The sequence below is a fragment of the Rhinopithecus bieti genome, unplaced genomic scaffold (assembly GCF_001698545.2).
Source record: "Rhinopithecus bieti isolate Rb0 unplaced genomic scaffold, ASM169854v2 scaffold_1599, whole genome shotgun sequence".
Lineage (NCBI taxonomy): Eukaryota > Metazoa > Chordata > Mammalia > Primates > Cercopithecidae > Rhinopithecus > Rhinopithecus bieti.
The window spans coordinates 3,404,123-3,426,738 of NW_016804139.1; the positions used below are offsets into that span (position 1 = coordinate 3,404,123).

A 22,616-nucleotide genomic window follows, 5' to 3' on the forward strand; every position below is an offset into this window, starting at 1 on the left:
CGCGTCCGTGTGAAGAGACCACCAAACAGGCTTTGTGTGAGCAATAAAGCTTTTTAATCACCTGGGTGCAGGCGGGCTGAGTCCGAAAAGAGAGTCAGCGAAGGGAGATAAGGGTGGGGCCGTTTTATAGGATTTGGGTAGATAAAGGAAAATTACAGTCAAAGGGGGGTTGTTCTCTGACAGGCAGGAGTGGGGTTACAAGGTGCTCAGTGGGGAGCGTTTTGAGCCAGGATGAGCCAGGAAAAGGACTTTCACAAGGTAATGTCATCACTTAAGGCAAGGAGGGCCATTTTCACTTCTTTTGTGGTGGAATGTCATCAGTTAAGGCGGGGCAGGGTATTTTCACTTCTTTTGTGATTCTTCAGTTACTTCAGGCCATCTGGGCATATACGTGCAAGTCACAGGGGTGCGATGGCTTGACCTGGACTCAGAGGCCTGACAAGAATGATTTCAGAGTCACTTATGGAGAGGAACAAAAGGGGTGCTTGAACTTTATCTCAGACCTGTTGATTTAAGAATCTCTGAAAGTAGAGTCATTTTAACAAATGGTTTTGTTGTATAACAGCCATTGCCTTAGGGAAACATTTGAGATATTCTGGTAAAAGAGTACAAAATTCAAACAGGTTAAGTAAGGTTTTTTCTGTGTTTTTTGCCCCTGCAATGGCCCTTTTATAGATGAACCTTGGAAGGTTTTATATTGCTCAGGTACTTTTCACTACTGGCGGTTCAGTAGGCATCATAATTAGAAGAAACACATATCTGATTTTCTCCCCTTGTTCAGTTCTTCTGGAAATCAAGCAAGAAGGACTTTGGGAAATGAAAGCTGTTGGGTAGCCTGAAACTTGGGGAGCCATGGAATCCCAGGTGGGGTTTGTTGAGCTCTGTTAATCTAAGCAAAGGGAGTTATTTATGTATTTATTTTAGTAGAAAGTTTAGGATTTGCAGGAGATGACAGCTTTTACCTTAAACTCTCTTTACTTTCAAAGGTGCTTTGAAACATCTTTAAATATCTTATTTACTTGATCTTATTTGTGTTCAGGGATTTAAAAAATGAGTTTATAGTTGATATAAACAAAGGGAAATATGTTATTCTTTGAAGCAGCAGAAAGATCATTTATTACCCAGTTTGCGTTGTCTCTGATGGGTTCAGTTGTCACCTCCTGCCTGTAACCTCAGTGTTTCAAGGGTGGGAAAACCCTTCGGTGTTAATCTTTTAAATCCAAAGCAAAGAAGCAATAATAACATCTTTATCTCAGCTAATTCGCCATTGCTCTTTTTATAAAAATGATTCTTGACATCAATATATGGAAATCAACATTTATTATTGCCAATGGATAAGTCTTTTATGTAGATTAAGTATTGATCTATAATATTATTTAGAATACATGCTTTTAAGTGTTATATATGATATTTGGTAATTTTGTTATATTTAACATCTTTTATCAAATAATCCTAATATGATATTCACTATTTATGGTAGATTTTCTATTTTTTCATAGCTTTGATTGCTTTACATTTTAAAAAATAGAGCAATTAAATGTTTATAGATCAATGAATTATCTTTTAACACTCCTTAAGATACTATGCAATTAAATTCCCACTGCATTGATAAGTTTTAGTTTAGTGTTGCTTGATATAGTTGTGTGGTTTTTGAAATGAATTCTATTTTGGTGTGACTGATACTGTAATTTAGTGGTTCCTGTGATAAGCATCAACGATAACCTGTATTAAACATGTTGAATTTCATTCTCAGTCTTGGAGACATAGAGCTCAAATAACAAAGGTTTCTCCCAGCCCAGTTTTGATGACCGTGTCAAGGTTGTATTGACATGACATGTTCTTATCTTTGATTTTTTTATCTGCTATTATTATTCTTGATGTACCTGTATCATTTAGATTTTCTTGTACTATTTTGTCTTCATCTCTAGATGGCCCAGAACGTTGGCGGGCATTACTGCATATCTACAGTGTACGCGGAACACCCATGGCAGTGGGATATATCCCGGCAACCCACAGGATGAGAGAAAAGCTTGGCGCAGATGTGATAGAGGTGGCTTTTGGGCAGATGATGATTATTCTCGCTGCCAATATGCAAATGATGTCACTAGAGTTCTTTATATGTTTAATCAGGTAACTAGAAAGTCTTCAAGTTTACTTGGGTTGTGGAGAAAACATGGTGTTCACACCAAATACATAAGGTTTTTTTTTTAAATACTAGGCAAAACATAAGGATTTGGTGTTTTTACTTTAGTTGACTTAACTGTCTTCAGGATCAGGTCTGTCTTAACCACTAGTCAAGGCCCTCTACGGAATCCGTCCTTTCCAGTCACCGTCTCCCTTTGTGCCTTTGTTTGAATATATTTTTAAATCTGTATCCACCAGACAGAATCCTAACCATCCTTCGAATTCACATTGAAAGCCACCTCTTGGATTCCTTTTATAATCACTTTGTTGAAAGCGATCGCTTAGAATACTTGAACTACTCACGTGCTTTTTGTTATCTTTGCTTCTATGCATCTTTTTAAACCTTACCAGACTATAAGCAAGTGGAAGATGGCTTTTGTGTAATGTATTTTCTTTTGCCCCTTAGCACCTGGTAAAAATCCTTTTGCAATGTTAGGTGCTAAGTCAGTGTTAGAGTCAGTAGATAAACAAATGTAAAACATTACTGGCAGTGCATGGCAGAAAAGGTAAGTGCCAAATAAGTAGTTTGGACTCTTATGCAGTAGGAGTTCCAAGGGAGGTACTGATCACTCCCAGCAGGAATTCTCAGGAAAGGCTTTCTTAAGCAATTGGGATTGAGGTATGTGTAGAATTTGGATAGGCAGAGAAGAGATAGATGGTGCAACATGTTAACCTCATGTATTTTTATGTATTACTGTATTTCACTCCAAGCTTGAAAAAATTTCCCTCCAGTGAGTTTCCATTAAAATTCCAATTTTCTTAGATTTGTAAAGCATTTTAAGAAGGCCATGGTGAGTAAATAATAAAGTGGTTTAATTCATTGCTGTTTTGAAATGCAGAGTTAAAATGTCAGGATTGTGTTGATCATTTTGCTAATGACCATTTTGTTGATCATTTTTGCCTTTGACATGTAGATGCCTCTCAATCTTACCAATGCTGTGGCAACAGCTCGACAGTTACTTGCTTACACTGTGGAAGCAGCCAACTTCTCTGACAAAATGGATGTTATATTTGTGGCAGAAATGATTGAAAAATTTGGAAGATTTACCAAAGAGGAAAAATCAAAAGAGGTACTTTTCTAAATTCAAATTTGTAGCACACAGTGTCAACAATTGGTAGTGTGACAGAGTTCAATCTGTTTATTTTAAGGCCTGTTTATGTTTGTCATATTTGAACTAAAAGCACGCTTTTAAATTTCCAGAATTTTGTGATACTTCTGCCTCTTCTCTTATAATGACCTGTTTGTTACTGGGACCAGGAGAGGTGAGCTCTCAGTTCTTGGACATTAAGGTCCAGAGATGTAGCAGAGGTCGCTGGTGAGAAAGCAGTGTTCTGCCTCCACGCTGTGGCTTAGGCAGGGCTGCTTAGCTCAGCCTGCTGGATTTCTCTTCTCCACACACCCTTGCGCTCATCTTTTGTAACGGGAGTTTTAGTCACCCAGATCTTGTAGTAAATTCCTTTTAATTGTCCTTGTAGTGTCCTAGAGAAATGAGAGGCTATTTAGGTACTTTTTTGAAATTCAAAATGATTGGAATATATAAGTTTTAAAAATGCAGTGAATTCTAAAAGTGGCGTATTTTGACCTGATGGGACCGCATTGAAGCCATGATATGCTTGTCCATATGATATTTTTTGGAGGAAAAAAATTGACAAGCACAGTTTATTTCACTTGTGTCCCTGTGAAGAGACCACCAAACAGGCTTTGGGTGAGCAATAAAGCTTTTTAATCACCTGGGTGTAGGCCGGCTGAGTCCGAAAAGAGAGTCAGCCAAGGGAGATAGGGGTGGGGCCTGGGCCGTTTTATAAGATTTGAGTAGGTAAAAGAAAATTACAGTCAAAGGGGAGTGGTTCTCTGGCGGGCAGGGGTGGGGGTCACAAAGTGCTCAGTGGGGGAGCTTTTGAGCCAGGATGAGCTAGGGGAAGGAATTTCACAAGGTAATGTCATCAGTTAAGGCAGGGACTGGCCATTTTCACTTCTTTTGTGATTCTTCACTTGCTTCCGGCCATCTGGTCATATACGTGCAGGTCACAGGGGATACGATGGCTTAGCTTGGGCTCTGAGGCCTGACAGTTTACAGAATGAATGAGCAGCAAATTAATGTTTTGAATAGTTTTCAAGGGGCAGAATTATTGTGTTCTTAAGCTTTACGTTTAAAGCTTCGTGAGAACTTTATATGTACAATTTCTTTTGTGATATAATGACTTAAAAGAAGTGAATATAGAGGTAGAGGGAACCTCAAGCAAGTGGTAAACTGAAGCCCACGCTTAGGTTAGGGCAGGCCTGAAAACAGAACCCAAGATCCCTGACTCATCCATAAGAGTTTTCTATAGCATCACATTCACCTTCTCATACAATGTGGCCCTGACTTGCAATTCTAAAAGTGCTCTGTACACAACTGTGGGGAAACACTGGGCTAAACAAAACTGCATATTTCTTTATGTAGAATTTCTCAGATCTATTAATATTGCTAAAATGTAAATAATAAGCCTTGTTTTCCTAAATCATTCTAATATATTTTTATATCACATATACACAGACTTATATATCACATATATATTCTAATACATAATATATTTAGATATATCTAATATGTATATTATATATTTATATATCTAATATAGACNTAGATATCTACATATTATACATCTATATATCTAATATAGATATATTCTTATACACCATATATTTTATTTATATCTATATTAGATATATAAGATAGATATCTACATATTATACATCTATATATCTAATATAGATATATTCTTATACACCATATATTTTATTTATATCTATATTAGATATATAAGATAGATATCTACATATTATACATCTATATATCTAATATAGATATATTCTTATACACCATATATTTTATTTATATCTATATTAGATATATAAGATAGATATCTACATATTATACATCTATATATCTAATATAGATATATTCTTATACACCATATATTTTATTTATATCTATATTAGATATATAAGATAGATATCTACATATTATACATCTATATATCTAATATGGATATATTCTTATATATTATATATAAGATATTGTATATGATATATGTAAGCATTAGTATCTTGCATTCTGGTAATAAGTTTTTGGAACTGTGACCCTAGTGCATTAGGCACTTTACTTGATAGGATGTAGTTATTAAAGGAAGGAAAATACATATATTGTGTATAAACGGGACTTAGGCAGATACGCCACCTCACTTGTCAGCCGGATAACATTTCATTTGTTTTCTGAACTTCAGGGACCGTGATTTTCTAATAACTGCTCCTGATACTTGATTGTGTCTCCAGGGCACAGCCCACTTTCCTGCAGTGAATTTTCCTTGTACTGGGAGAGGCCATTTGGATTCTGGCTCTGTGATTAAGATTGTGCTCCATTGGTGCTTAAGGTGACAGGTTAGCTGCCCACAGGATTAGCAGTCATTTCTGGGAGCGGGATGTTTCTAGTTACTGGAATAATTGTAATGACATTTGGAATGTGGACATGGAAGAACATTCGCCATTGAAGAATACATGTTTATGATGTGATCCTGTTTTGCTCACCCCTCAGCATGAGCAGCGTGGTGTCCAGAGGTGTGTGTTGAACTGTTTGCCAGCGTATGGAAGAATGGTCGGCTGTGCTGACGCGTTCTTAGGTGGAAACATCATATTGAACTGGAAGTAGACATGGTTTTATTAGTTATTAATTAACCATGGGCTTATTCTTCATTTTTCAAATTGGGATGCTGTGTTCTCTGTATAATTTGAAAAGTGTATGTGCACAAATACAGGTGAACAATTTAGCAAAATAGTTGCAAAGCTTGGATATAATTTTATTAGGTTATGAAATATAACATTTTTCTGACCTCAGAAGCTAAGAAGGAAGTCCTTTTAAACAATCATGAGTGCATCAGTTAGTTCTGTAAAAATGTATTGTGAAGAAGATTGCTGTCACTTTTACTGGTTAACATAGGTTGGAAAAGTTACGATTATCTTTGGAAGCAAGTGATGGCAACTTATTAACTGTCAGCACGAGAAACAGGAAAATATTCAGAATTGAATAATTGAGATATAAATGTAATAATATTGCGTGTGATGCAGTGACTGACATACAGTTCTCTGGCAGTTTGAGCCACAGACCATAGCTTTCACCATTTATTAGAGCAGTGAAAAAAAATTAGGAGGCTTAAGGGCTTCATTTTAAGTTAATTACCACAGCATAAAATTATGCCAAGTTATCCTAAAATGCACCTAGCTTAGAGAAATAATTAATTAAATTGATTTTTGTATTATGACTGAAAATTATTCTTTTATAGGTGATTTCAAAGCTAAAGTATTGTGGGGGAATTGCTTCTTAATCTGTGATTGAGCCTGGACAACACAAGCTGGCACTTTGTTGTCTCAGGATAGGCATTAAAAGCTATCAAACTGCCAGATCTAAGTGATGTATTTAGTGGATCCTTTTAAAAACAGTTAAAGGTTGTCTGTCAGGCAACAGAAGTGTCTGTTATGTATTTACTAAAGTGATTTTTCTTATGAAAACAGTATGTGTATTCATTTTATAAGATGGGAAAGTTAAATATAAAGACTAGATCTGGTGATGCTTTCTGGCACTCTTATTGTCTCTTGTTTTAAAATATGTGAGTGCAATATGCACCTTACACTAGTTTTTATATAGATTTTTACAAATGTATGGCTCTTTCATTGATTTTAAAGTGTCATCACTACTATATTGACGGTTATGATTCTTTGGTATTCTTTTTTTTTCTTGATCTTACTTGCCAGACTTTTCCGTATTATTAAGCTTTTCCAGGACATCATTCCTAAAACTTGACCACACATCAGAATCACCTGCTGGATTTGTTATACGCAGAGATTGCTGCCGGAGCTCCCCCTCCCTGCCATTCCCAGTTGCCATTTCAGCAGGTCTAAGTGGGTTCAGAGAATCTGAATTTCTAGTCAGTTTCAGGTGATGTTTCAGGCAGCGTGACTTTGACACGGGCTTTGAGAACCCCTGTAGCATCTCCATTTTCTATTGTTGCTTTTTTTTTTTTTTTAGGGGGGGGGGTTTAACTTTTAAGAACTTTTCTTGGAAAATTCAAAAGGATAGGAGAATATTATCATTAATACCTATGCTATACCTTTGCTTGGCTTCGACGGTTTTCAATACAGCAAGCCCTCACTTATGGTCATCTATAGGTTCTTGGAAACTGCAACTTTAAGTGAAATGATATGTAATGAAACCAAATTGACCATATACTAATTGACCTAAATCAGACTTATAAAATCCCTAGAGATCATTTCTGGTCAGAAAAATATCACCAAACTTCCAAGTAAAGACCCCAGACATTCTAATATTAAACATTGAAATAAGTATGGCCATACACATATTTAAGAAAGATTAATAAAAACAAGACAATTATTTACCCATTGTATTAGTTTTCACGCTGCTAGTAATGACATACCCAAGAGTGAGTAATTTATAAAGGAAAGAGGTTTAATTGACTCACAGTTCAGTACATCTGGGGAGGCCTCACAATCACGGCAGAAGGTAAAGGAGGAGCAAAGTCATGTCTCACATGGTAGCAGGCAAAGAGAGAATGAGAGCCAAGTGAAAAGGGAAACCCCTTATAACCCCCCTTATAAAACCATCAAATCTTGTGGGACTTATTCACATGACAGTGGAGCAGTCAAATCTTAAAGCTCCAAAATGATCTCCTTTGACTCCATGTCTCACATCCAGGTCACATCGATGCAAGAGATGGGTTCCCATGGTCTTGAGCAGCTCTGCACCTGTGGCTTTGCAGGGCACAGCTTCCCTCCCGGCTGCTTTCACAGGCTGACATTGAGTGTCTGTGGCTTTTCCAGGTGCACAGTATAAGCTATTAGTGGATCTATCATTCTGGGGTCTGGAGGACAGTGGCCCTCTTCTCATAGCTCCACTAGTTGATGCCCCAGTAGGGACTCTGTGTGGGCACTCTGACCCCACATTTCCCTTCTGCACTGCCCTAGCAGAGGTTCTCCATGAGACTCCTACCCCTGCAACAAACTTCTACCTGTCATTCAGCAATTTCCACACATCCTCTGAAATCTAGGCGGAGGTTTCCAAACCTCAATTCTTGACTTCTGTGCACCCACAATCTCAGTACCACGTGGAAGCTGCCAAGGCTTGGGGCTTGCACCCTCTGAAGCAACAGCCTAAGCTGTACCTTGGCCCCTTTTAGTCATGGCTGGAGCAGCTGGGATGCAGGACACCAAGTCACTAGACTGCACACAGCACATGGACCCTGCGCCCAGCCTGTAAAACCATTTTTTTCTCCAAGGCCTCCAGGCCTGTGGTGGGGAGGCTGCCATGAAGACCTCTGACATGCCTTGAAGACATTTCACCATTGTCTTGGGGATTAACATTCAGCTCCTTGTTACTTAGGCAAATTTCTGCAGCGGGCTGGAATTTCTCCTCAGAAAATGGGATTTTCTTTTCTATCACATTGTCAAGGTGCAAATTTTCCAAACTTCTACGCGATGCTTCCCTTCTAAAACGGAATGCCTTTTACAGCACCCAAGTCACCTCTTGAATACTTTGCTGCTTAGAAATTTCTTCTGCCAGATACCCTAAATCATCTTTCTCAAGTTCAAAGTTCCACAAATCTCTAGGGCAAGGGCAAAATGCTGTCAGTCTCTTTGCTGAGACAAAACAAGAGTCACCTTTGCTTTAGTTCCCAACAAGTTCCTCATCTCCATCTCAGAGTGCCTCAGCCTGGACCTACTAGCCTCTAGGAAGTTCCAAAGTTTCCCAGATTTTCCTGTCTTCTTCTGAGCCATCAAACTGTTCCAACCTCTACTTGTTACCCAGTTCCAAAGTTGCTTCCACATTTTTGAGTATCTTTTCAGCATCGCCCCACTCTGTTGGTACCAATTTACTGTATTAGTCCATTTTCATGCTACTAATAAAGACATACTTGAGACCGGGAAGAAAAAGTGGTTTAGTGGACTTACAGTTTCACAAGGCTGGAGAGGCCTCACAATCATGGCAGAAGGCATGGAGGAGCAAGTCACGCGTTATGTGGATGGTGGCAGGCAAAGAGAGAGCTTGTGCAGGGAAGCTTCTCTTTGTAATACCATCAGATATTGTAAGACCTACTATCACAAGAACAGCATGACAAAGACCCGCCACCATGATTCAGTTACCTCCCACTGGGTCCCTCTCATAACACGTGGGAATTGTGGGAGTTACAATTCAAGATGAAATTTTGGTAGGGACATAGCCAAACCATATCACTAAGTGTTGGTTGATTGGGGGCAATAATGAGAAAGGTCTAATGTATCCTTAACTGTGATATTTGCTTGCTTCTGCCAAGTGCCAGAGTAGGGGGGCTCACTTTAAAATTAATTCTTAGATTGAGGTTTTTAAGAACACAAACGTAGTATAAAGGACCCGTTTCAAGGTCAATTTGTGTTTCCAAATTGTCAGAGAATAATTTTTTTTTTTACCTCCTTCTATCTCTTGCCCAGGTCAAGACAGGCACATTTCCTGGCTCTGTCCTTCCATGAAGCTGAGTGGTTGCTGGGTAGACCTGATGCTGCAGGTGGTGCCCTTTGATTTTCTAGCTTTGTAACTGGGGGTCTTCTTCTGGTACCCTGTGTTGGCATGGCCTAGGCTCAGTGTGGAAGTCAAAACATACCTTGTGGTCATCAGAGTTCAACCTCAGAACTCTTCGGATTTCTGCTGTTCTTTGGCGACTGGGTTTTGGAGGAGGCTCTGTTTTCCTACTTTTTAGTGATGCATTTACAAAGATAACTGTTTTCGTTTCAGCATTTTTCACTTTCTGCTGGAGAGTTCTCCAGAGTACTGAGTCCTCTGTACTTCTAGAAAAGGAAATGCACATACGCGTTTGTAATCTCATATATTTCAGTAACACCTTAGGGTAGAATCAGTATTTGGGGATATTTTATTTTTTAATATATGAGATATTTACAGATTAGCACAATTACAACTAAATTTATTGTTCAGGTTTTTTTTTTTAAGTTTTGAATGTGTGGACTTTGTGAGGATCGAACATGAGACCTGATGGTAGACACATCATTGCTCCTGAAGAATTATGATTATTACATGATCTGAGAACTCCTGCCACGCAATATTCTTCTCGACCTCTTTTCCCCTTCCACCCATTTCTTCAGTTCCTCCACTGTTACCTTCATCCTCATCATTCTCTTTACTCCTATACCTCAGTAAACTCAGAGCTTTAACCTTTGCCATAACCCTGATGATGATCACAGTCAGACTCTTGTTGAATAGCAAATACTTACCTAAGCAACCTGCCGAGAAGCCTGCAGAGGTATCCCGTGGCACGTAAGGCCAGATGTGAGTTAAGAGTGACAATTACACTTTTAAAACTTGACTTTCAGAATACAACAGTTCCATCATTGATCAGTGTAATAACATACCTTGAAATAGGTGTGATCCCAATAGTGTACTTAATTTGGAACCAGGAGAACATCGTGAAGACTACTTGAGCTTAATAGGATCAGCTGCTGCAATGATGGTGATGTAGGTTCCTCTGTTTGTCATCTCCAAAACCATTGCTCCACCTATGCATGTGTCTGTTAATTCTTGCTTTTCTGGTTATTAGAACGAACAAAAGTGTTCCTTTGCTGCTCAATGATTGAAAATGTAAATATGGGAGGGCCTAGATCACTTGGCCTTTCTCAAAAACTCCATGAATTGCTTAATGTATATTTTTACTGGGTATGTGAAGATATTTGTCTTTTGCTTCTTTTTTTCTTTCTTTCTTTCTTATTTTACTGTGGAATGAGATGTTCTGAGCACTTTTAGAGTTCTTGATCCCATTTTACAAATGAGTAAACTGAGTCTCACGGAGGCTGATTTGCTCAGGGACATCTAAACTTGTAAGTGACAGACTTGAGATCTCAACCCAGGAGTATTTAACTCCAAGGCAAATAGATATTATGTCTTCAGTGTTAAAGACGGTACGTTAAATATCATCAAGTTTAGTTTGTGTATTATCTTGTATATTAATATAACATCAGAAATTTATTAAATTAACGGATGTTTTTGACCTAATTTTGATCAAACTGAATTTGATAAAACTTACAAGCCATTGGTATATTAAGAACTCTTACAACATTTGACATTGAGCACTTTCATTGCCATTAATGTGGTGCATTTGTTTCTTCCCCATGTTATCTTTAATAAAGTCCATTCGCTCATGTTTTCGGTTGGTCCTCCCACTCTAGTGTGACAGGTGCAAGAGCAGGTGGAGGAGTCCTTCTGACCCTTTTGTGGCTAGAGTGGCCTTCAGGGAATGAGGCCAAGGAGAAATCTGATGCGTTCTCCTTATACTGGTTGCAGTTTTTAAATGAGCTTTGTGTGTCCGATTTCAGGAATGCTTTTTTTAATCCAGTGTAATTTTTCATGCATTGTTACCCCTTTTGTGTCACTTTTTGCCACGGGGACAGATTCAGAGCTACTTCTGTAACGAAGCTACAGAAGCACATACCATTTTCTGATTATCTGCTCTAGGGAATGTTTTGGCAACAAATCCCTTTCCTCCATTCTTAGCCATTTGGAGTGAAATATGAGAAAAATAGCTTGTTCTCAACTAAAGCAATTACTGTTGTTAGCCCTGCACCTTCTTAGAGGTATTTTGTTTTTAATAATTACTAACAGAAGTTAATTTCTGTATTACTGGCATTATCTAGCGGGACACAGCAGTAGTTCTTTGATCATGTAAAAATGATGACTTTTTCAAGAGAGATAATGTACTCATCAGATCTCATGTCAGGTCCCCATAAAATTCCTACATTTAAAACTTCAAAGAAGTATTAATAAGTTTAGTTGTAACTTTGATAATCTGTAAACACTGCCTATATTTCAGTGATGCCTTAGAATAAAAATCAATATTTTCGTGTATTTTAAAGTTTTGCATCCAGTGGGAATTTGATTAATATTTTTGATAGCCATAAAGTGTATTTCACCATGTTATCTCTTTTACCTCTTTTATTTTTGTGTAAAATCTTCAAATGACAGTAAGTCAGAATAATAGACAAAATCTTAAAGAAGTTATTCCAACTACTGTGAATTCCCATTAAGACTTTGGACTTATTAGTCTAGCATCTGTATAAACAGCCGATTGACAGATTCAGTAACTGAATAGGAAGAGTCAGTACCCTTCTTTATAACTCCAGAAGTAAGGGCTTCTAGTAGAATGACATTCACCCCCATACCTGGTTTTTAGTAGGAACATGCACTAGGATGCTAATGGTCCAATGAATCATATTAAATGAACCAACTGAGGATTCTGCAAAGCTTGATTACAGGCTCTTCTTAATTATTTGTCAGTTTATCATGTTAATATCTTCAGTTTTGGGGGAAGTACCCCTTGAGAATGTATTAGTTCATTAAAATAGGTGTTTGGATTAAATTTCATTACTCTATATCCTGTATTCCTCTACACATTTCCTTCATAGCAGTTACCACAGTCTAAATCACTTTTTAAAAATGGATTTATATGCTTGTTTTTCATTTCCTTCACCAGACTATAAGGTTGAAGATAGAGCTTGTTTCTTTCTTTTGCTGTTGTATCCCTGTTGCTCCAGACAGTGTCTGGCTCACATTGGCCCTCAATAGTCAGTGAACAGTAATCATGAATATTTAAAATGAATATTGATACGTATCGAATACATGGACATTGATAACTATTGGCTTCTCCATCAGCTCTTGTACTAGTGAATAAGGATATAAATATAAGACATTTTGTTTTTTCTACCCTCAGGATGTTTACATTGGAAGTAAAATAAGGAAAACGTTGTGATACATTATGGTAAGGGCAGTAAAAAGTCAGAAAACTTATTTTAATAGGATCAAGCTGGGGGAAAATGGTACTTTACAGAAGGTCAAGTGGCAGTTTAGTTGGATGCATTGGTCCTGTTTTTATGTGAACACAGACATACAAAGACAGCCCTCCTACTACTTCTAGAGTCTATCATCTTAAAAGAGAGGCCAATTTCGGGATTAAAACAGTAAAAGCGCCAACATTTTTTGAGTGCTTGCCATGTGCCAGGCATGGTTTTAGGAACCTTGTGTTTATTATTGGAACTTAATCTCCACAACATTCAGAAAGATAGGACTATTATTATCCGTACTTATGAATAAAGGAAGCGGAGATACCAAGAGGTGAAGTGTTCAGGCTAGGTGCTCATGGTCAGCATCTGAAGTCCTGTTCTCATCTATGTATTTACTGTGGTTGCCTCATCCCGTGGTTCCAGGGTTGAGATCTGGTGGATTTCCAAAGGCCTGACTTTTTTGTAAAGTGAACCAGGGTGGGATGGACTGAACTTCTTCCAAACCCTATTCAGCCCCCATAATTATATGTCGTGTGAAGTGTATTGGATGCAAAATGGGATTGAAATTTCAGCAGAGATCTTCTGGGATGATCAAAAGACATCTGTTAAGACAGCTCTGGCTTTCTGGCTTTGCACTCGGGCTTAATGCCTTTTAATGTTTACTTCTTGATTGGGGACCCAGCCAGCTTGCAAATTCTATGATCCTACCTCTGGAATGTTTTTGTTGTTCTTTCTGCCACACATCTCCCTCTCGTGAACGTTTTGTTCAATACAAAATCCTCTTGACACCAGTACGTCTCATTAGCCCTGGACGGTTCAATTTATTTCTCTCAGGTGAGACGTACAAGTTATAGTAAACAATAGTCAGTTGACTTTTCAGTGGCTTTGCCTGACAGGTGTTTACATCTGTAAGTTACGAAGTGAGCGAATAAAAATCTGATAAATGAAACAAGTAAAACACAGTGGAAGAGTGCATTTATTTTATTGTATTGGATCTTAAAAGCATTCATTGAGTTGGGAGAAAGGGAAGACGCAGTTCATTCAAGGTGTAGGAAACCACATGTGCAAGGGGATGGGGGTGAGATTATACAACACATACAAGGACCTAGCAGTAGCTGGGCATCCCTAGAATGTTGAACATGCACAGAGACTAAAGAGGTAAGCAGTCTTTCTTTCCTTCCTTCCTTCCTTCCCTCCCTCCCTCCCTCACTCCCTCCCTCCTTCCCTCCTTCTTTCCTTCCTTCCTTCCTTCCTTCTTTCTTTTTCTTTCTCCTTCCTGCCTGCCTGCCTGCCTTCCTTCCTGCCTTCCTTCCCTTCTTCCCTTCCTTCCCTTTCTTTCTTTCTCTCACTCTGTCACCCAGGCTAGAGTACAGTAGCACGATCTCAGCTCGCTGCAACCTCTGCCTCCTAGCTTCAAGCGATTCTCCTGCCTCGGCCTCCCAAGTAGCTGAGACTACAGGCATGGGCCACCACACCCAGCTAATTTTTTTTTGTATTTTTGGTAGAAATGGGGTTTCACCATGTTGGTTAGGATGGTCTCGAACTCTTGACCTCAAATGATCCACCTGCTTTGGCCTCCCAAAGTGCTGGGATTACAGGTGTGAGCCACCACACCTGGCTGGCAGTATGTATTTCTTAATAATAATAGTTTGATTTAAGCTAATGCATGCACAAAAAGGAAGTGTTTATAAATGGTTTTCTAGATGAACAGTCAAGATCTTTTTATTCTGGTATTGTGTGACTTCCTTTCCTTCCCTTTAATTAATCCAATTGCCTTTCTTTTCCTCCATTCGAGATACCACCTGGCAGTCTTCCCACCAGTGATGTGGTGGCCACTTACATATGCTCTTTTGAGCTAAGTATTACTAAATGGCTATACTTGAATGAACTGTTCATATCTGAAGATGTTTTCATGAGAAACAAGTAAAGTGCCTGTTGGGTTCTCATGTGGAATTTGAGACTGAAGGCCAATCTCACTGTCTCATTAGGATTTTGATTCTACGAAATAGTTCATGGTGGTTTTAAAGATCTTTCTTTTTTCTCCTGAACCCCTGCTAGCTAGGTGACGTGATGGTTGACATTGCAAGTAACATCATGTTGGCTGATGAGCGTGTCCTGTGGCTGGCACAGAGGGAAGCTAAAGCCTGCAGTAGGATTGTGCAGTGTCTCCAGCGCATTGCGACCTACCGGCTAGCCGGTGGAGCTCATGTTTATTCAACAGTAAGTGTAACATTATCATAGACTCCTGGGAAAAAAAAGTGCATTTCACACAGCTCTCACCCGAAAAAGATGGGTCTCTTCTCTATTATGGGATGGATATCTTCTCTCACTGCTGATTATACAGAATTTCTGCCCTAAAACATTTTATGAGTTAATTTTGCTTTTGAGTAATGTTTTCTTGGGAACTGGAAAATACTTTCTTAATCTGCAATTTGAATGTTTATCACCATCTAATCCACTGAAACTGTTTCTGCAATAGAAAATAAGAACACTATTTTATTGCCCTGCTGGCACGTTCCCATGGTCCATCTGAGCTAATACTCTGTTCTGGGCCCTGAAGGATGTTTTGAGAAAATGTCTGATTGTTTGCCCAGGTTTCAATCTCAGAAGAGAACTGGGATGCCCTCCAACATTTGTGAAGCTATTGGCATTTTCAGTCAATCCCACTCTTGGGGTAATGAGTTATTAATAAATAATGATCACTCAGTTACGTAGTATTCAACATTACTTATGCTAAATTGAACTGTTGTAAATTTCTTTATATACTGCTTACTTTTCGTCCTAAAAGGTGGTGAATACAGTAAATAATGTAATATTCCCTTTGATCTGGTCCTTGATTTTCATTTCCTAATTATTTTAGTGGGCTGACATAGTGTAGAATATTTTACACTTCCTCCTGTGATTTTACACAGTTCAAGATTACTATTTTCCTGTTGATTTCTGAGACCTTTTTTTGATGTTACCATGTTTTATTGCTCCCTTTGCTCAATTAAGTTTAGTTATTTTTTCTGAATAATAAATAAAATGGAGCCTCAGCATGGCTACTGTCTTTGTTTTTTATTGCTGTGTGTGTGTTTTTTTTTTTTAATGTTTATTTATTTATTTTTGGGGATGGGGTCTTGCTCTGTCACCCGGGCTGGAGGGCAGTGGTGGGATGTTGGCTCACTGCAGCCTCTGCCTCCTGTGTTCAAGCAGTTATCGTGCCTCAGCCTCCCAAGTAGCTGGGATTACAGGCGAGCACCACTATGTCTGGCTAATTTTTGTATTTTTAGTAGAGACAGGGTTTCATTATGTCGGCCAGGCTGATCTCGAACTCCTGACCTCAAGCTATCCACCTGCCTCGGCCTCCCGGAAATGCTGGGATTACAGGCGTGAGCCACCGCGCCCAGCTGGGTCACTGTGTTTGTAATGTAAGTCAGTGGAGTTTCCCTCTCAGATTCATGACCTCAATTTAGACTAGCTTGTGATATTTGTGTCCACCTCGGCCATTTAGATCCATTTTAAATCTCTTTAACCATCCTTATTAATCAGCTGGAAGAACTTCCCCCCCTTTCTCTGAACTGCATTAGTTTTTCTGGGAACCCAAGGGTACAGTAAAGGTCATAGTAGGAATTTGCATACTGTCTCAACGTGTAAACAAAGTTCCAGGAGATGATACATCTACTTATAATAAGTAAAATGATACGGCTTCACAGGTGCCTCAAAATGACAGATTTCTTTCTTTCAACCAAGGTTTCATGTGTTGGCCATGATGACTACTGCTTGTCAGAAGGTCTGGTGGTGGTTTACATGTGTCTTTGACTAGTAAAAAATTGGAATACACATTATTAACAAATAAGTTGAATTAAGACTTTTCACTGTGTTTACATCGTGAGGCAAAAACTAATACAAAGATTCTTTATGCTTGAAAAGTTTGGGAACCACTAATTATTTTCTGTCACATGCATAGGACTTGCCAAATTCTACTTCACTTTTTATATTTTTAAATTTGTATCTTATTTCCTAATAGATTGTAAGCATCATGCACCACCAAAGTTTCATGCTTTAAAGAAAAAGACATCTATATGTGGTACTTAGAATGGTGCCTTGCCTGTGGGATAGGCATATACTTAATCATCCTTAAAGGAGGGAGATGCCATGTTGTCCCTAGAATTTACACTAAATCACTAAATCCTGTCACCCTGATGGATGTGAAGGTGTGGCTCCTTGTCACTTCTCACACCCACTCTGTCCTCCAGCGAGTGGGCCTAGTGGTTGTCTGTATCGACAAGTCATATGTTTTGGAGGTTCCCCTTGGTTCACTCTTATTCCTGAATTCCTTTACAACTCTAGGGCAGGTGCCATATTTTTCAGATGATTTTTCTGACCAATTTTTTTTTTTTTGGAGACTGAGTCTTCTCTGTTGCCCAGGCTGGAGTGCAGTGGCACAATCTCGGCTAACTGCAAACTCTGCCTCCCGACTTCAAGCAATTCTCTTCCCATAGCCTCCTGAGTAGCTAGGACTACAGGCGTGTGTCACTATGCCCAGCTACTTTTTTGTATTTTTAGTAGAGATGGAGTTTCACCATGTTGACAAGGCTAATTTGCTTTTTAAATCTGTTCATTTCCTACTATTTAAACTAACATCTCTCTTCCTTTTCTGAAGAAACGGCTTTGGAGAGAGTCGGTGTAAAGCTTTTATCGGTGAAACTTAATGCAAAGAGTTAATGATCTTCCTGTAAAAGGAAAAAGTGAATATGGCCAGATGTGTCGAGTACTTTTCCCAAACTCTGATATTTAGCTCTCATCCTTCCTGTAAGATGAGCATTTAGAGGGTCCACTGATTTCTCTAGCTGACTTCTTTTTTTCAGGATGATTCCATTTTTAGCTTGTCGTTTCCTTCAAAGTGCTCCTTCAGTTATTTTTAATTGACTTCTTAGACCTGATCTTCCGTACTTCATGACTTCTTATTTTCCTCTTGTTTGGTCTCCTTTTCATTTTAGGACATCCTTTTCATTCCAAGGTCTTTCTTTTTTTTTTTCTTTCTTTCTTTTTTTTTTTTTTTCCTGCCAGTTACCTACACAGTGATTTTGTTTAGGAAGAACCTGGGCTTTCTGGTTTGGCTAATGCATAGTGTTTTGTGTTTGAAAAGTCTTTGAAAGTGTTTTTCCTTTGTGCTATAAATCGTTCATAACTCCTGTTTGATTGACTTTTGAAGTATTCACCCAATATTGCTCTGGAAGCTTATGTCATCAAGGCTACTGGCTTCACGGGGATGACCTGTACCGTGTTCCAGAAAGTGGCAGCCTCTGATCGTACAGGACTTTCAGATTATGGGAGGCGGGATCCAGATGGAAACCTAGATAAGCAGCTGAGCTTTAAGTGCAATGTTTCAAATACATTTTCGAGTCTGGCACTAAAGGTATGTTACATTCTGCAATCATTTAAGACTGTTTACAGTTAAAGTAGAGTGCTCCGAATGTTCTGCTTTGCAAAATAACCTTATTAGAAGTTTTTTTTGCAGGGAGGTAGGTATTATTGCTTTTTCTATTATTTTAAAGAAAACTCTAACCAGGAAGAGCTGCATTACGACTTTCATGGGCCCTAGGCGTTTTGGCCTTTGATTCCCTCTCTCCACATAAAATATCAAAATTACATTTTGTAACTGCAGTGGTACAAATGCAAAGATCCTATTACATATTCAAATATTTTATCCAACTTATAAGTTCATTTTTTTTTTTTTGCTTCTGATTTTAAGACAACAATATGTTTTCATGGGCCCCTAAAAGTATTATGGACCTTTGGTCCTGTGCCTGCCAAGCCTAGGGGAGAAGTCAACCCCGAGGCCAGGCGTTTAATCAGACAAGCTGTGTATCAGAGTTTTGGCAGAAAATACAAATATGTCATATATCTTTTTTAAAAGTTTCATTGAAGCAAGCAAAATGAAAGCATTTTACTGATTTTTAAAATTAGGGGTTTAGATATATTTGATTACACCATATTGAAGCAAATAGAGGAGGCACAACTCCAGCATCCTAATGGAAGCTAATTTTTTCACTTACCTTTCTGTGGGCATGTGTAATTGTATTCTCTGGGGTTTTCAATCTCACAGTACCTTATTTCTGTCTTGTCCCTGAATAATATCACAAACAATATTCCAGTCATTTTAATGGCTGCATAATAACTGATCCAACAGGTGTCAGGTATTCCGGTTTAGTGTGAGCACTCAATAAATATTGAATGAATGAACGAATTAGTGTATTTTTGTATACTTTTTCTTGGTGACCACCATTAAAGAGAGCCAATTTGCTAAATTTAGAAAATCCCAACTGCCCAAGAAAATCTCAACTAGGTCAAAGTGTCTGATAATAATATATTTACTTGATACCCTATACTCAGAGGAAAATTGGCAAGATTTGCCTATTAATATTGGTGCTAAGGGAGTATTTGATGCACTGTGCCACACTCCTTTGGACCTGCTCAGCTTTCCTTATTGTGTCTTATATTAGGAAAAACAAAACAAAACAAACAAAAACCACAAACATACTATGAAAGCCTTGGAAACAGCAACACAGAGAAGCCCATGAGAGAAAGGTGTGTTTTTTGAGGAATACTTAAAATTGATGAACACTTCTGTCTTAGATGATCACAGTTGATAGAAAGGGATTAAAAATGATGAAACCCTACATTGCATCAATTTCACAACGTACCCCTCTGGGTAAGGAGAGTTTCTACTTGCTAAAGTAGAAAGCTTTAGATGGACACTCAGATTTGTCAATTTCATGCTATTCTATCCTTTTAAGATCATCCTGTAGCCAGAGAGCAAGGACACATTACATTATTCATGCTTCTTAAGTGGACACGATTAAACTGAATGAAAAGGAACACATCCCTCATGACACAAAATTAGTTAAAATTCTAATATTAGTGGCATAAAACGTGCTTAAGCTTTAGCACTTGAACAGAAAACTCTCTTTACATTTTACATTTTATACTAGGGCAATTTTTGCTTTTCTTTGCATCTTTTTTTTTTTTTTTTTTTAAATCCCTTGACTATACTAACTAGAAAACCTGAATATCCAAAAACTGATTGCACTGCCTTTAAATGGGGGCATATGCTGGTATGTGAAGTTAAACCTGTAAAGAGGCAGTCATTACTTAGCAGTAGGTGCCTCCTTGATTTGCTTCCTGCATATTTCAGAATCTCTGTCCTTCCTGCTATACTCCCTCCTCAGCCTGCTTTGGACTTCCATCCTGTATTGCCCAAACCATGGTAACTTCCTAGTTAGTCTCTGTCTCTAGGCTGTCCCTTAAAAATTCACCTTTCTCACACAGATTGGTCTGCCTAGGGCTGACATTCGGCTAACGTGTATCAGTACAACGATGCCACTTAGTAAAATATTGAAATACTTCCTTACTATTTAGCAAATAGCTGAGTGCTTCCTCAGCCCTCCTGGTGCTTCTGTTGGGACCACCACCCAGACCTCTCTTTTCACCATTTCACACTTGAAGGCCTGATGCCTGCAGAACAGGAGGCCTCTGGGAGCCTTCTCTTCTGTGCAGGCTGTTCTGATTGTCAATGCCTGTGCCATTTCAGGTTGTTGTGAGCATTCTACCTAGATCCTCCCCAAATGGAAATTAACCTTGTACACCCCTTCATAAATGTCTCATGTCTCTCCAGAGTCTGTTGAGTAGCTTTATCATTTGACATCTTCCCTCTCTCCCCACAGTACTTCCCACCTCTACCTTTTATCCAGCAATAGCAAACTTTCCTTGGTTCCTCTCCCTACCACCTGTTCATTCACAAGGCTTGTGCTAATTCTCCTACTGGAATCCCTACTCCTCCCCTCCCTTCCCAGCTCCTTGGTGATAACACCCAGCAGAAATGTCACTCCAAGACATTTTACCTAATCTCATCCAGTTCTCCACTCCCACCCACCCTTGTCTCCTTTATTTTTCTTCCTCGTTTTTCCCATAATGCCTTGTTCATCTCTCATTACCTGTCATAGGTGGGAACCTGGGAACCAAGATGGGTTTATTGGTTGCCTGAGGGTAGGCCTAGTGCTGGAGTCATCAGTGACTTCATACCTGCCTTCAGTTGGTCACCAGTTGGTGACAGAGTTGCCAACTTGCCTCTTACTGACAGCATCAATCAAATCTCTTCCAATTTTTTTTCTCAATGAAATGTTTTCTTTCACTGTGGTTACCATAATTCAGATATGTTAGCATCACCAAATGGTACCTGTTTTCAGTAAACTACTTTACTTTTACTGAGGGCTTTGGAAATTAGCTGGTATTTTGAGTTCAGCTGTATTGTAGCCACAAAGGAGAAATAATTAGTTCTTTATACTTTACCTGACTAGAATTTAGAAATCAGTTTTTCTTTACACATCCCAGACATCTAGAGCTTCAGTCCAGCTGAAGTCTCTTGAATTTTTCAGGCTGGTCATTATGCATCTTCCTGCTTCCTGCCTTCATTTTTGCCCTTTTCCAATCCGTCCCCGCTTGGTGAAATTCCTGCTACTCTCCCTCTAAAACTGCCTTTGGATTCTTCCTTCTCTTCTTCAGACAGAATTAACCATTGCCTGTTAATCCCATTGTGCTTTGTTCATTCTTCAGAATAATTATACGGTGATACAGTGGTGGGGCGAGCTGCAGTGAGAGGCCATGTGATACGATGACTAAGACTGTGGTCTCTCTGCAGCCAGACAGTCTGGGTTCAGGTTCTCTCCCCAACTTAACAGCTGTGCAAACATGGGCAACTACCTTAACCTTTCTGAATGTCAGTTTCTGGGCTGTTATGCAGATCATGAAATGATACTTAATTCGAAGGGTTGTTGAGAGGGTTAAATGAGGTAGATAAGTAGACATTCACCGCAGTGCCTGGCACAGAGTAAGCACTCAGTAAGTATTAGCTCTTATTGTTTTGTTGCTGTTGTTACCTCTCCTTTGTTAGACTATGAATTTTGGGGGACAGGGACCACAGCTTATTTATTACATTGTATGTCTTCAGGCTCTGCATAGTTCCAAGCCCAGAGTAACTAAACATTCAATAAATGTCGAATAAAATTAACAGCCAAACTTAATTAGCAAAGAAAGTCAGTTAAAAAAATTAATTCTAAAGTCAAATGTAATTGCTATTAATCTTCAGCAGTGAGAAAATCAAAAGGTGGTATGCAGTTAATAATTATACACAAGAAAATAATTAGGATATGTTATAGTATCTGAAGTCAAGTAAGTGGTCAAGAAAACATAAATAAATTAGTATTTTATTGTTTTGAATCAGATGTTTCTTTGGCTCATTCTGATTTTCATGTAATGAAAATTCTGTAGATTTTAACCCATATTCATGTAAATTCTGTAAATTCATGTAAATTCTGTAGATTTTAACCCATAAAGATTTCTGAAAATTTTATTAACTACATAGTGGAGGAAGTCCAGATTTTTTGATAAGGAAAGATGTTAAAATCTAGTGAAAGGATTTGAATTAACCTCCATTACGCTTACCGTTTTCCTTTTAGCTTAATGTCATTGTAAATAATGAAATAGATGAATTTAGCAAAAAAAAAAAAAAAAAAAAAAAAAA

At 38.5% G+C, this 22,616-nt stretch overlaps 1 protein-coding gene across 1 annotated transcript in view; it reads left to right on the forward strand.

Annotated features, from left to right (window-relative positions):
• The window catches only part of ADGRA3 (adhesion G protein-coupled receptor A3), a 134,187-nt gene that overhangs the window by 81,734 nt on the left and 29,837 nt on the right, over positions 1-22,616 (forward strand). Inside the window, 4 exon segments of the mRNA XM_017866795.1 lie at positions 1,929-2,130; positions 3,099-3,254; positions 15,110-15,271; positions 18,249-18,452. Coding sequence (XP_017722284.1) covers positions 1,929-2,130; positions 3,099-3,254; positions 15,110-15,271; positions 18,249-18,452 — 724 coding nt within the window.